Below are 14,028 nucleotides of genomic sequence, written 5' to 3' on the forward strand. Positions count from 1 at the left end.
TTGACTGATGTGAGAGTGAGCTGGATCCTGTAGATTGCAGGCTCAAAAATGACCAGGAATAGGGGTGCCTGGGTGGCTCAGTTGGTTAAATGGCTGCCGTAGGCTTGGGTCATGATCCCAGGGTCCTAGGACCAAGAACCTATTGGACTCCCTACTCAGTGGGGAGCTTGCTTTTCCCTCTCCCTCTGCCTGCTGCTTTGCCTACTTGTACTCTCTCTCTCCATCTCTCAGTCAAATAAATAAATAAAATCTTTAAAAAATGACCAGGAATCTGAGATCTGAATGACAAGGAAGAAAAAGCCAGGCCAAGTAGAGCAAAGTCATCCACTTGGTTAAGGAATAGTTAATGCAAAGGGACCTATGGCAGAGCGGGAGTGTGGCCCCAGCGTAGAAGCAAGGTCCCTGTGGTAAGGGCCTGGATCCACAATTCAGAAGTGAATTGAATCCAGAAAGGAAGACTATGTGCAGACTTAGTGTGCTCCATGGTGAAAGCAACAATGAGGAGCCATGGGAGGGCTCTAACCAGGAGTGGTGCAACCAGTGGCATTGTTTCAAGGTCACACAGGCTTCTTTTGGAGCCTAGGCTTCAGGGAAGTCAGAGTTCTGGTGTAGAGAAGGACAAAGAAGCAATTACTCTTGTCCAGGCTGGAGTTACAGGAGGCCCAGATGAGCGGTGGTGGCAGAGAGAGAGGAGCGTGCATGGGTTCCATTGAATTTTGAAAGTAGATTCATGGGAGTTGCTGACAGAATAGAAGCGTGGGCTTAGGAAAAGAGAGGAATCAAGAATGTATCCTAAAAGGTGGGTCTAGGAGACTGAGAAACTTGCATTACATTGTTGAGAAGGAAAAGACTGGAGAGAAGAAGCCTGGTGGGGGGTGGAAATGGGGCTGGGGCTGGCTTCCATCATGTTGCATCTGCAATGTCTCTTTGGTTCCCCAGTGGGGCAACTGGTTAGGCAGCTGGCGCCACAGTTCTGGAGTCCTAGGGAGATACTGAGAGCCGTGGTACAGGCGTGGGAGTCACTGGTAAATTACGGAGAATCTAAATCCTCTGGTAAACAGGTGTGAAAATGGAGAAAAGAATGGAAACCTTCAACCATGGTCAAGATAAACCTAGCTTCTGAGTATGTTCATTTTCTTCTATTTATCTTTGTGAACAAAAATCTTTTCTTTTTTTCCCAAGTAGAAGAAGGAAAAACTTGAATTTTCTTTTCCAGTGGCTCCCTGATGCCTCAATCTTGGCCCAGTCTCTTCCAGTTTTTAGTGGTGACTCCACGAGTTACTCTTTCATTTGATTCTTATGCAGTTGGGCAGGTCACAGAAACAAGCTTTTGCATCTTGCAAGTATTTCCAGAAATGTTTTCCTGCCTGCTGTGTTTATGTTGGAACAGAAAATTTGTACGTGATTTTCTGATGAGCTTTTCTTAAGACATAGAAGTTGCTGCTTCATCACATTATGCTGTGTCTCAGGACCCCTGGAACCTGGGTGCTGTAATGTAATAGGAGCTATGGGGCTTACCACCACAGAGGGGCCACCAATGAGACCCCTGCTATTTTTTTTTTCAAGACTTTATTTATTTATTTGAGAGAGCACAAGCAGGGGTGGTGGGGGGAGAGAGACAAAGAAAGCAGCAGACTTCCTGCTGAGCAGGGAGCCTGAGGCAAGGTGGAGGTCAATCCCAGGACCCTGGGATCATGACCTGAGCTGAAGGCAGATGCTTAACCTACTGAGCCACCCAGGTGCCCTGAGACCCCTGCTTCTAGAGTGAGGCCTTGCTGTGTCATTTTCAAAGTGATTTTCACGGGGTCCCCAATATGTTATTTTTCATATGTTAGAGAGTGCATGCATGACTCCATGTTGGAGTAGAAAACAGAAAATTTAATTATGAAGAAAACGTTAGTCCTCTTTCTCTCCAGAATAATGCAGATAAGAATAGGCAGTGAAGTTCTGTGGTTAGAATGAAATGTCCAGGAATCAAAATGATTAGGAATCAAATTCCAGTGTAACCTCTTACTTGATCTGTGACCACCTGAGGCATCAGTTTCCTCATTTAAATTGTACCAATTTGATCAGGATGCTGTGAAGACTAGGAAATAATTCATTGCAAAACTCTTAGCATTTTCCTTGATTCACATATTAAATATTTAATACCCCTGTGTGCCAGACACGTGAATGGAGAAGACAGTGGAAGTGTTCAACCATCAAGAGAAGACAACTATTGTTTTTCTTCAGAGTTTTGAAAATATGCTTGGTTTTCATAAAAGACATATTTATTTTGTTAAGTTATATAATTTAAATACTCAAAAAATCAAGTACTAATTTGTTGCATCTTGGCCAGGTATTTTGTGCTCTGTCTGCAAAAGGTACAAGATATGGATATAGATTTTACCCTCATAAAGCTTACAGGAATGAAAAGAAAATGAGTCTTTCATCATAGTTATGATAAGTCCAGCAGCAAAAAGCTCAGCTTTGGGTATGTAAAATATGTGTACATTTTAGTCATTATTTCTAGATTATCATAAATAACATTTCTCTTTGGATGTTCACAATCAGTTAATGATTTGGTAGGACAAGGATGAAGATTGAAATGCAGGGGAATTTCCCTTGGTGCTTGGGAGAAAAGGCACTGACGTACCTTTTGCTCAAGAGCCCTATCTGCCAGATGCCAAGTCTTGTCTTTCTGTTTTAATACACTTCCTTCTCAAGACAGCACCCACGTGTCCTAAAGAGTGAAATATTGTGAGCACTTTCTGAAGGGAAGCCTTGAATTGTGAGTTGAACCCGGAGATGGACTATTGGGACAGATAATTTACTATTTGATAACATGGTGTTTTAAAATTTCTGTTAAAATTACAGCTGATGTTTCTTGTTAAATAAGATGCAATTTAGCCAAGAATGAACAAAATCGTAGATGACAAGGAGAAAGAAAAATGTAGAATCCCGGGGACATGAGAATAATAATAATAAAAAAAAAATCCCTTGATAAAAAGAGGATTTCAAATGCTCTCCTTGTGTCCAACACATGCTCCCATAATTACTGTATCATTTTTATTCCTCTGTCTTCATGTAGAACTGCACAGATGTGGACAACCTTGCTTTGGGATCTCTGTTCAAGAGAGAGCCCCAAACAGTGCACTTAGCACTACTGGATGTTGAAACAAGTAAGAAGATAGTAAAGATCTTGAAGAACATTGTTTTGGATGAAGGGACATCATAATATAATAGAGTGGTTATAAGAGCCTCAGCTTAAGAGCCAGGGTCCCTGTGTTTGCACTCTCTGCAACCTGGTAGCTCTGTGATCTGAGCATATACTGAACTTCTCTGTGCCTCAGTCTTCACATCTGTAACATGGGGTTTTTGGAAGGATTTATCCCATAGGCTGTCTGTGAAATTTCAAGGGTTTATGTTACTCAACCTGTTCAGAATGGTGACTTGTACATAGTCAGTGCTCTGTAACTGTTGACTGCGATGATTAAATGTGGCTAATTCGGAATAAAAGTCGTTTGATACATGGTTCGAAGAAAAAGTGGCTAGGGATTCAAGAAGTGAAAGGACTATTGCAGTTAGAGAATGTAAGTGACCTGCTCTCCCTTAATGGGAGGGGGCCTCCATGAAAAGAAAGGCACGAGGTTGGGGTTCTTTAATGTCTCCTGTCTCAATACAGGAGCGTGACGGGCAAAGAAATTTCGGGAAAGCAAGGGATGACCCAAGTGTGCTTCTGCCTCTGTCCTTGAGTGCGCTCATTCTTTCTTCAGTGTCTTCTGAGAGAGGTGAGCTGACAAGTACAAAATGGGAGTGACCGAACTGGTAAGATACAAATTAATAGAGTGCTGTCCGTGTGTGTGTACTAGGAGGAAGGGTCATAAGATGTTATTTTCTAGAACCACGAGATACTAGAAAAGTCAGTGCTCTTCTCATCTTCCTGTTTCCAGACCCCTTCATACACCCTCTCCACTTTGACCTGTTTAAGTTTATTTTAATAAAAAAACACATTTTTCAAGAAATAGATGCTTTATGTATGGTTTCATTCTTTAGAGGGGGTGTATGTGTGCCACGTGACAAGTGGTTGCCATGGTAATTTCTCATTATTGTTGAATTGAAAAATAATTACTCTGGCAAAAATCCCACATAACCTGTCAGTGCTTAAGTTACAGATGCCGGGGGGCAGCCCTAGCCCCAGGATCCAGTTTTTGGTGGAAAGGGACGGAGATGGGAACAGGAGAGAATCTGGGATGGAAGGAAAATGCTTTTGTGGATTTTTAAATGTAATTAAGCCTCTCTTCTGCTATTTGACCCCAATGCCTCTCTCGTCCTGATATATGATTTCGCTGCCAGTGGTATTTGGACTCACCTGTGAGATGGGACAAAAGGACCAAGGATTTTAATCACAGAAAGGCATACAGGAGCTTGTTTGGAGTGGAGAAGCTTCTGTGGCATTTTTGCCTAATTAAAATATACGAGAATTATCGACACCACTCCCCCTGCCTGTGTTTAGGCTGAGTTAATTTCATCTTTATTTACCTGGAGGCTGCTCTCTGCTATTGTTACTTTCCAACTTTGGGAAAATAATCCACTTTTTACTTATTAATATTCACTCAACACTAAATGTGTACTGCTCAGATACCAAATGACAGGAAGCATTGGGAGGACCTGTCTCCTTGGAAAAGGCATGGTTCGATCAGGAGCCTTGTGGCAGGCAGGGTGTACAGAGCCGGATCCCCACCTCCTCCCGTGCTGATTCTGTTTCACGAGTTATTTGGAAGGACCATGAAGAGCCTATGCTTTCGTTCTTGTGTCAGCATCAAGAAATAATCCTCCTTTTGTTTAATGAAACCCCTGAGATACACTCTACCTTAAGAGAATAATAGGCAAATTGTTTAATTTCATTTTTTAATTTAGTAGTTTATTATTATTCCATTACTGCATCTTCTTTGGACTTTTAGATGCTCATCCTTCTCCTGGCAGATTGGACTCTGTTTTGTAATTATGTTGATCCTCTTATTAGATCCCACTTGGAAAGACATTCCTTAGAAATGCACCTTGTTTCTTCTTTACCCATGCATCAGTCAGACCAGAAGGCTTCAGTTTGGAAGCACAGAGACCTCTCAGTGTGAGAGCCAAAATATAGACAAGTACATACTCTCTTCCTGTGTACAGCCAAGTTAGATATATGCTCCAGAGAACTTCTTACACATATACACAAAGCGACATTATAAAGATACTTATCACAGCATTGTTGTAATAGCAAAAAATTACAAACTGTCTAGAGATAATTAGTATCAAAATGCTTAAGTAAAATATATTACATTCATTCAGTGCACTATTATGTAGCTTATATAAGGGAAGAAGTCCTAATATATAAAATACATAGGTCTCCAAAAAGCAACGTTGAATGAAAAAAAAAAAAAAGGCAAGTTTAAAGAAAGGAACTTAATGTATGAAAGCACTTTTTTAAAAAAGATTTTATTTATTTATTTGAAAGACAGAGATTACAAGTAGTCAGAGAGGCAGGCAGGGAGAGAGGAGGAAGCAGACTCCCCACTGAGCAGAGAGCCTGATGTGGGGCTTGATCCCCGGACCCTGAGACCATGACCTGAGCCGAAGGCAGAGGTTTTTTAACCCACCCAGCCACCCAGGCACCCCGTATGAAAGCGTTTAAATAAAATATTAAAAACATAAAATAAGACCACATATGAATGGCATCCTATGTGTGTATAAATATAAAAGATGGGGTAGGAAGAGCCAAATGAATTCCACAAGACAGTTGTTGATGGGAGCCTGGGGGAGGGGAGGGGAGGAAAAAAACAGAGCAGGATATGGGATCCAGGGCATTTATATTTATTTATAATTTTTAATTCATTTAAAAAAGAAAAATAAGAATTTTTATAATTGTTAATGCTAGATAATGGGCCCATGGGTCTTCACATTATCTTCTACTCTCTATTTTAAAAGATTAATAAAGTAAAACCTCACTTCCTTAAGTTACAGTCAGTGAAATATATTCATTTAACCAACATTTTGCTGAAAAGGACAAGAAAATTACCCAAAAGGTGGTGCATAGCAACATGGATGTGAGATCATTTTGAAAATTCTTGTCTCCATGTGAACTTCTCACGTGCACGGGTGGTGCATCTGCTTATGGAAAGTGAAACAGAGAGAGGGCTTAGCTTGAACACCATCCTGGTTCCCCGGCCTTTGAGTGCAGACTCTCAAGGCTTCCACAACACTTGAGGAGGTATATGGGTATAGACTCTCCATTGGCTCATTCCATGTTTCTACTCCTTTATTGGGTAATCCATAGCTGGGAGCTCTGTTGAGGGTGGAGCCAAGCCTGATGCCTTGTCCCTCCTTTAAGTATCTCCTAGTTTACTGGAGGATTATAAGGCAGTGATTCAATTATCATTTGATTCACGTGCTAATGGGGGTAGAGTTTTCAAGGTTTCCTAGCACAGATGACAGTGGAAGAGGAGAGCAAAACCTGTAACTTGGGGTGTACTATGCATTGAAGGCCAAATAGCAACATATGCAAAGAGAGGCAGGCAGCTGAGGGTTAACCAGGAACCCTTAGTTCAGAGAGATAAGTTGCCCAAGGTCCCTTGGCTACACAAGAAAACTGACGATGCTGGGCCCTTTTCAGTGTGGTAAGAATGGCTTTTCCTGGAGGGAATGTTTTACAGCATATATTCCAAATGTCACGCCTATTATAACTGCTAGTAAGAGACTTGCACACCCATCCCACACATCTAGGAATCAGACCTCAGGTCTTTGGTTCTTTTTGGAGGTCATTCACCATAACCCTGACGTGGAAGTCCCAAAATGTTGATCTTGACCTACTTGTCACTCTCAAGGCACTCCTTGGCTAATCTCCAAGTCAGTTTGATTTGAGGGGATTGAGCCTCATCCCCACTCAAACTTCAGACTTGGTGAGCTTCTCTTTGGAGTCCTTGCTGCAAAACAACTTGGCAACTTTACTCATGCAGCCTCTTACTGGTTGGTTGGCTTGCTAACCTTGACTATGTTGCCTGCTTTGGAAGGAAAACTGGGAATTTTGTGGTTCTTCCATTTCTCCAAAGATGGAGGCGCAAGGTTTACAGTCAAGAGGTGGGGGAGCCTAGCCTGTGGGTACAACTGCCGAATGTTCACTGGTCCCCCCCCCCCTTTTTTTTAAATTCCGTTGGCCCCTTGCTCTTCTTCCATGTGGCCAAGCAGAGCACCTGTAGCCTTTGCAAGGCTCATATCATTTGAGATGACTAAAGCTGAACAATGGAGGGGCTGAACTGTTACTGTTGCCCCACAGCTCATGAGGTGGCTGTGAGCTCAGAACTGAGCTTCTACCACCCAGGACTGTCTGACCTCTGCCACAGGTTTCTTCTTTGGTTCCACAGAAGCCTTTGTAGGTGCATTTCAGCCAGCCTGAACACCTAGCCTCATCATTATGCAAATGTCTCCTATCAAATTGCCTAACTGATCTCAGGAACTCAAGTAGGCAGCAAAATGGAGGCAAGACGTGTATAAAAAGGAAGTGGATTTTCAGAGCAAGCACACGAAGCTGGGGGAAAGGGAACAAAATCTGAAAATGCCCGAATCAGAGATCTGCTCTGGCAGAATTTTCTCTAGGCATTTCTGGCCACTTCTTCTACACTTGTGAACTACCATCACCTTCAACCTAAGGTGAAAAATCACTTTTTAAATAGAATTATTTGAAGGAAATCATGGACTAGTAGGTCCATCAGTTGTAACAAGGGGGTATTGATAATGTGGGAGGCTGTGTGGGTGTGGGGGCAGGTAATAGAACCGTGTCCTCGCTCATAGTTTTGCTGAAAAATAAAATCAACTTTAAAAGTTGGACTAGAGTTAGACAGACTTGTAAGTGAACTTCAGATTTACCACCACTTTCTAGCTGTCCGATCTTTACTGAGAAGTTTGAAGTTTCTGAAATTTGGATTCTTTATTTGTAACTATTTTAAGAGTTAAATGAAACAATAATGAGTAATAACTGCCATTTATTTTACAGCTACTATGTGCTAGGCAGTTACTTTTACGTCCTCAGAGTGCACGGAAATTATTACTCCCACTTGATACATGAGCAAATAGATGCAAAGAAGTCAGGTGACTTCACTGAGGTCCTCCAGCTAATAAGAGGCAGGATTCACATGTTGAAGTCACTGTGACATGGAGGTTAAAGATATCAATTCTCCATAAGGCTGCTTGCTCTACCCCTTAGTAGCAACTTGGATAGTTGTGAATGTAAGAGGGTACAACTCATGCAAAGCCCTTAGAAAATAGTGAGTTCTGGGTACGACTGTTAACCCAGGGCCCCTGACGCATGTGTTTTTTCCATCATCTGCTTCCTTCACACACAGTCAACATAAGACTGACCCATACTTCACAGCAATTTTTTGTCAAAGCGTTACTCCTTTTATTCCTTTTCCTACATAAACACCTATCCTCTCCTAACTAAAGACTAATTCAAAAGCTTTACATAGGAGTGTCTGGGGATAGTTGATAATTATAATTTTAAAATGCATCAAAAAATTGGTGTGCCATTTGAGAAATATCAGCCAAGAGACAAAGTAGGATTGCAACAATCAAGGTGTCTGGAAAACTTTGTAGAGTGAGTTTTTTTTTAAAAGATTTTATTTATTTATTTGATAGACAGAGATCACAAGTAGGCAGAGAGGCAGGCAAAGAGAGAGAGAGGAGGAGGCAGACTCTCACTGAGCAGAGAGCCCGATGCAGAGCTCGATCCCAGGACCCTGAGATCATGACCTGCGCCGCAAGCAGAGGCTTAACCCTCTGAGCCACCTAGGCACCCCTTAGAGTGAGTTTCTTAAGTTGGGTCTGTGATGGTACGCTAAAGAATTCCATTCATTCATTCATTCATTCATCAGCTAACTCCAAAAATATATATATAAAATATATATAATATATTATATATATAAATATATATTTAATATTAAATATATTTTATATATTATATAAATATATAATATTATATATAATATATTTTATATTATTATAATTTTATGTTATTTTAATATAATATTTTATATTATATAAAATATATAATATAATATTAAAATATATTTATATATTTATATATATTTATATATATATATATCTTAGAAGAACATTTCAAAACTAAAAATGAAAACTATTCTGTCTCACATAATTACATTTTTCATTTTTAGTTTTGAAATGTTCTTCTAAGCAAAGCCAAGGGATTCTTTTGTGCATATAGTCACCTGATGTAACCTTCCCCCTCCACACCTGTTCTGACATTTCCTGAGATGCTGACTCATCTTATGTTCCATTGCAGTTGGTTGAATGGAAGGGCATGTCTCCTTCTTGTGCCTTTCTCAGCTCCCGCCAACCCTTGAGTGTCTAGGTGCTGTGAACCCTGTGTGGCTCCTCCCTGACACTTTTTACCCTTACTTCAGTCCGAGTCCTTCCTTTGCTCCCAGCGCCTTCGGATCAGCCTGGGTTCTCCATGGGATTTTGCCTTTCACTGCTCCATTTCCTAGCAGGAATGCCAGAAACCCAGAGTCAGATGACAGGCAGATACAGGTGCAGGATCTGATTTAGTCACAGGCCTTTGAGAAATCACTAGGGCAAAAGAGATTCGATATACCCCTGTTCTAACTGTTGTGGGCAGGTGTCATTGCCAGGTAAATGCATTACGTGTAGTTGGAATGAGAAGAAACGTGCTTGGTTTATCAACAGGCTTTTTATAAAGGGCATTTTTGATATGGTTCTTTAGAACATGCAAGACCTCCTCCTTTAAAAACGATGCTAAAGATGGTAGGTAGAGGCAGGAAAAGGGCATTTTATTCATTTTCACTGTGCTCTGGGCATTCTGCTGGGCACTTTAGACCCACTAATTTATTCACTCCTCACATCAAGTCTGCAAGATAATTGTTATTATGGTTATTGTTGTCACATGTACTCCACAAGAAAATTATTCCTCTTGTGTTATTATTTTTCTCAACTTGCAAGTAAGGAAACAGGCTCAGGAAAGTAAACTAAGTTGTCCGTGCTCACCGCTGGGAAGAGCTGGGATGAAGCCCGGGTCTGAGGGCTGCCAATAGGCGTGAGTTCCGCCACTGACATCATTCCGCATGGGGTACTTTGCCGTGCGAGGCGGGACACTGACCGTCCCTGGCAGCTGGAAGCAAGGAGCTGGACAAAGAGACCAATCTGAGACAAAATATTCCCTTTTCATTCTCCTTCCCCTTCTTTCTAAGTCCTAACCACCACCTTGGCAAAGACTGCCAGAGAAATGAGTCAGGCAGAGGGTGGGGCTCAGAGGTCAGAGGGGCTTGAGTCGAAATCCCAGCTCCACTATTTATTGGCTGACTGTACTTGGCAAGTTCCATTTACCACCTGTGCTTTGGTTTCTGAGGTTGTAAAGGAGGGGTAGTACATAACGGGAGTGACTTCATTCATTCATTCATTCATTCGCTGAGCAACTTCTATTGAGTTGTACCATAGGCTCGGCACCATTTAGAGCAAAACAGAGCCTCTGTTCACAAAAAAATTAAATTATACAGGAGAGAACGGACAAAAAACCCCCCCAAAAAAATAAATAAACCCCACCCAAAACCAACAACAAACAAACAAAAAAGGGGGAGGTAGTAAGGAGTAAGGAGGAAAATACACATAAAACACTTAGAATAATGCTTGGCATGTGGTAAGCACCCAATAAATGTTAACTATTATTCTTTTTCCATCTGTGTAGCAATTTGAAATAAAATAAACCAGTGTACCCAGGCTCTCAAATGGGGTTTCTTTCCCCAGCTGCTTCTTCCACTTCCAACCAAGCCCAGAGTTTCTAGAAACTCTGACAGCTTCCATGACACCCAGATTTCATGCTGTGATCTCTGGTCTGGAGGGAGACTATTAGTCTTCACCTGGGTGTCTCCTGCTCCTGGGCTTGAGCCCTTTGAGGGTAGGGACCTATCACTCAACCAGCTGTGTGCTCTGAGGGCCTGCATGTAATAAGTGCTCAATAAATATTTGTTTTGGGGTGGGGGATGAGAGATAGTTTGTATGTGGAGCCATGAATCACCCCTGGGTGCTTTTATATTTACTCGATTTTACCAAGAAAAGTATTGGTTCTTGGTGTCGTGATTGGGAGGAAGCCAGGAAAAAAAAAAAAAAAAAGATGAAAAAATTCATTTGCCTGAGCTGTTGCTTTTTTGAAAACCAGAACAGACAGCATCAATCTTTGGTGGCCCTTTAATTATTCTTTCCAGGACTGAAGGCTCATTCCTGACGCCTGCCAATGACAACAACTTAATGTCCTCATAAGCAGAACAACTTAATGGGAAGAAGAGAGGCTTGCAGTTTCTCCACCCAGGCCACGGCAGTGGGGGCCGCTGAGTGGGAAGCTGCCCCTCCCTCCTCTGACAGGCAGCTGCAGGACATCTCCTCTTAAAGTTTGGCACTGATCAGCGATTCTCTGGGAAAAGGGGAAAAGACTGTGCTTAAGAATTTGGGGGTACATGGGGCAAAATGCAAAGCACAAGGGCAGCTGTGATGCCCCCTTTTAGAATATGATGCTTGGCGTAACCCTCCTGATTCACTCTGATAGGAGCCCCTGTCCCCCCCAAATGATTAACAGTGATTTTAACTGCTTTAAACCGGGACAGTTTCAAAGCGTTTTCTGGATGAACAGGAGACACTCAATCCATGACAAACAGAGTTCACATGGATAGTTTGCATTCTGCTGAACTGCTCTATTTTTAATGATCATGTTAATAACAAGGCAACAAGATTGCCTATAATCTTAAAACAATCCTCGAGAACAATCCATATGCATGTGATGGGTGTTTGTACAACCCTGGACAGTTATGTATCTTCTGTCTGCGGCAATATCTGTATCTTATAGGACGTTTGCATAGGGTGGGGCTACAAGTCACACACACCCCCTTTTTGAACTGATTATCTTTTAAAAATGTACTCTCCTTAACCGGTTGTGATATGGTGGTTTCTGTTTGTAAAATCAAATTCTGAAAAGAGCGGAGAGAAAGAGTGCCCAAAAAGAAGTTAAGTGCATTTTACATGAAATGTAAACCCTTTTTGTTAAGAAATGTCACATTGTGTTCCAAAGTACATTTATTAAATCTCCCCAAATATGTCCTGGAGAATTAATTTTCATTCAGTTCGCTTTCACTCATTTGTTGAATTGGAATTCGGTCCCCATTTGAGGCAATTAATTTGAGGAGTGACCACACGCTCGCCCACCCGCCTTCTAGAACACCCACACACATATGCTGAGTAACAGGCAAGTGGTGGCTGGGTTTGTCTTTCTTTTTTGCTTTCCTTTTCCTCTTTTGAGGTAGTTTCTGTTCTTGCCTGTTAAATAAATGATCTGTCTCTTTGCAGGATAGCGACAACCTCTGGTGGGACGCGTTTGCCACCGAGTTTTTTGAAGACGACGCCACATTAACCCTTTCATTTTGTTTGGAAGATGGACCAAAGCGATACAGTAAGAAAGAAGTTTATTTTTCTCATATTTCTTCTTTTTGTGCCTGTAAGAAAACCACAGGGGTCTTCGGAGAATAGCACAGGGCTGACAGTCTGACAGTAACACCTCCCATCCTGAGGAGGTTCTTGCTTCCCATCAGGGCTTTGTCACCGGGTGGCAGCCTGAGTCGGCTGAGAGAGTTTTCCTTTGAGGCTGAGAATGTTTAGGCACCTGTCTGTTTAGCGAGTGAGGCAAATATGAACCAAGTCACCCAATGATAAGTGGGAGCTGGATGGCGGGGTTTCCATCCACTTCTTCCCTGTGACCCTGCTTTATCCCTGACAGCTGACACTTTACACCCAATGTTACACTTCTGAAGGTTCCTTAAAGAAAGAAAGAAAGAAAGAAAGAAAGAAAGAAAGAAATTCTCATAGTCACTGCATCAGCCACAGCCTCTTAATTTCTTCTTATCAATTATCTCAGGTATTTATCTGACAAGTGCTATCTTTTCTTGGGGGTCGGGGAGAGAGACCACTCCTGCCTTGAACATACAGTTTTGGATTAGTGTTGACAGAATTATAGTCCCTTGTCTTTCCAGCGAGGGATAACTCTGTAAAGACCCTCAAATTACTGCCTGTGGCAACCTGGGTAGCAGCGGATTTGTCCTGATTAGGTTCAGCCAACTTGTCAGAGATCAGATTTGCTAGTTGTGCTATAAGACCAAGAGACATAGAAACATCAGCACAAAACCAATTAATGTCCGGTTAGATCAGAAAGAGATGTGTTTTCAGAAATCAGTTTGCACGTATGAAAGGATCTGTCAGAGGGTAAAACATCCCAAATGTCACAAACACAGAGATGATGATGGAACCAACCACCGTGTGTCTGAACCTGCCAATCCAGAGCATTGGGCAATGATAGATAATAAGGCTCATGAGAAACATGATTAAAAGTCTGATTGTTGCTAAATATGTTTCAAAGGCACTAGAGGTTTTTTCCTTTTTTTAAACTTTAGAGGACTTTGGACAACCTAGTAGTATTTGGATCTATCGTATGATGAGCTGATTAATTATGCTAATACATGCATGGTGATTTTGCCCAAGTGGCAAACTGGGGAGATCAGGACAACTTGAACTTGCTGCTCAATTGGAACTCATTGCCAGGAACATCTCTTTAGATGTCTTTGTTGTGGGCTTTGAAGGGTGCGGGATGTTTCTGGTAAGTATTTTGGGCGAGAGGGGCTGCTGGTCTGCCAGACAGTGGGTTGGTTTAGAATGTCTTTGCATTCAACGTAAGGACACTCGTCATAATCACTGGCAAGCCTAGCTCACGGGGGTCCTACAGAGTGAACTTGCTTTCCTGCGTGTGGGTGCCCCTGAGCAGCCTCGTGCCCTGGAGAATAGGAGAGTCGGGTGCAGAAGCCGCTGTTTCAGAAGTCCCGGGAGATAAATGAACTCCGCAATCCAACAATTACTCTCTCTCCAAAAGCCTGCCTGATCAATGGTGAATAATTTCGAACCACGCAGTCATCCATCCTCTGAGCCTTCTTATTTTCTGGA

General features: G+C 41.9%; 1 protein-coding gene across 11 annotated transcripts in view; it reads left to right on the forward strand.

Moving 5' to 3' along the window:
- The window catches only part of LDB2 (LIM domain binding 2), a 372,947-nt gene that overhangs the window by 122,841 nt on the left and 236,078 nt on the right, over positions 1-14,028 (forward strand). For all 11 annotated transcript variants that reach the window (XM_059165042.1, XM_059165051.1, XM_059165049.1 and 8 more), the window contains exon 2: positions 12,388-12,490. In XM_059165042.1, the coding sequence (XP_059021025.1) occupies positions 12,388-12,490 (103 nt within the window). The remainder of the gene's footprint in view (positions 1-12,387; positions 12,491-14,028) is intronic.

The sequence above is a fragment of the Mustela lutreola genome, chromosome 1 (genome assembly GCF_030435805.1).
Source record: "Mustela lutreola isolate mMusLut2 chromosome 1, mMusLut2.pri, whole genome shotgun sequence".
Classification (NCBI taxonomy): Eukaryota; Metazoa; Chordata; class Mammalia; order Carnivora; family Mustelidae; genus Mustela; species Mustela lutreola.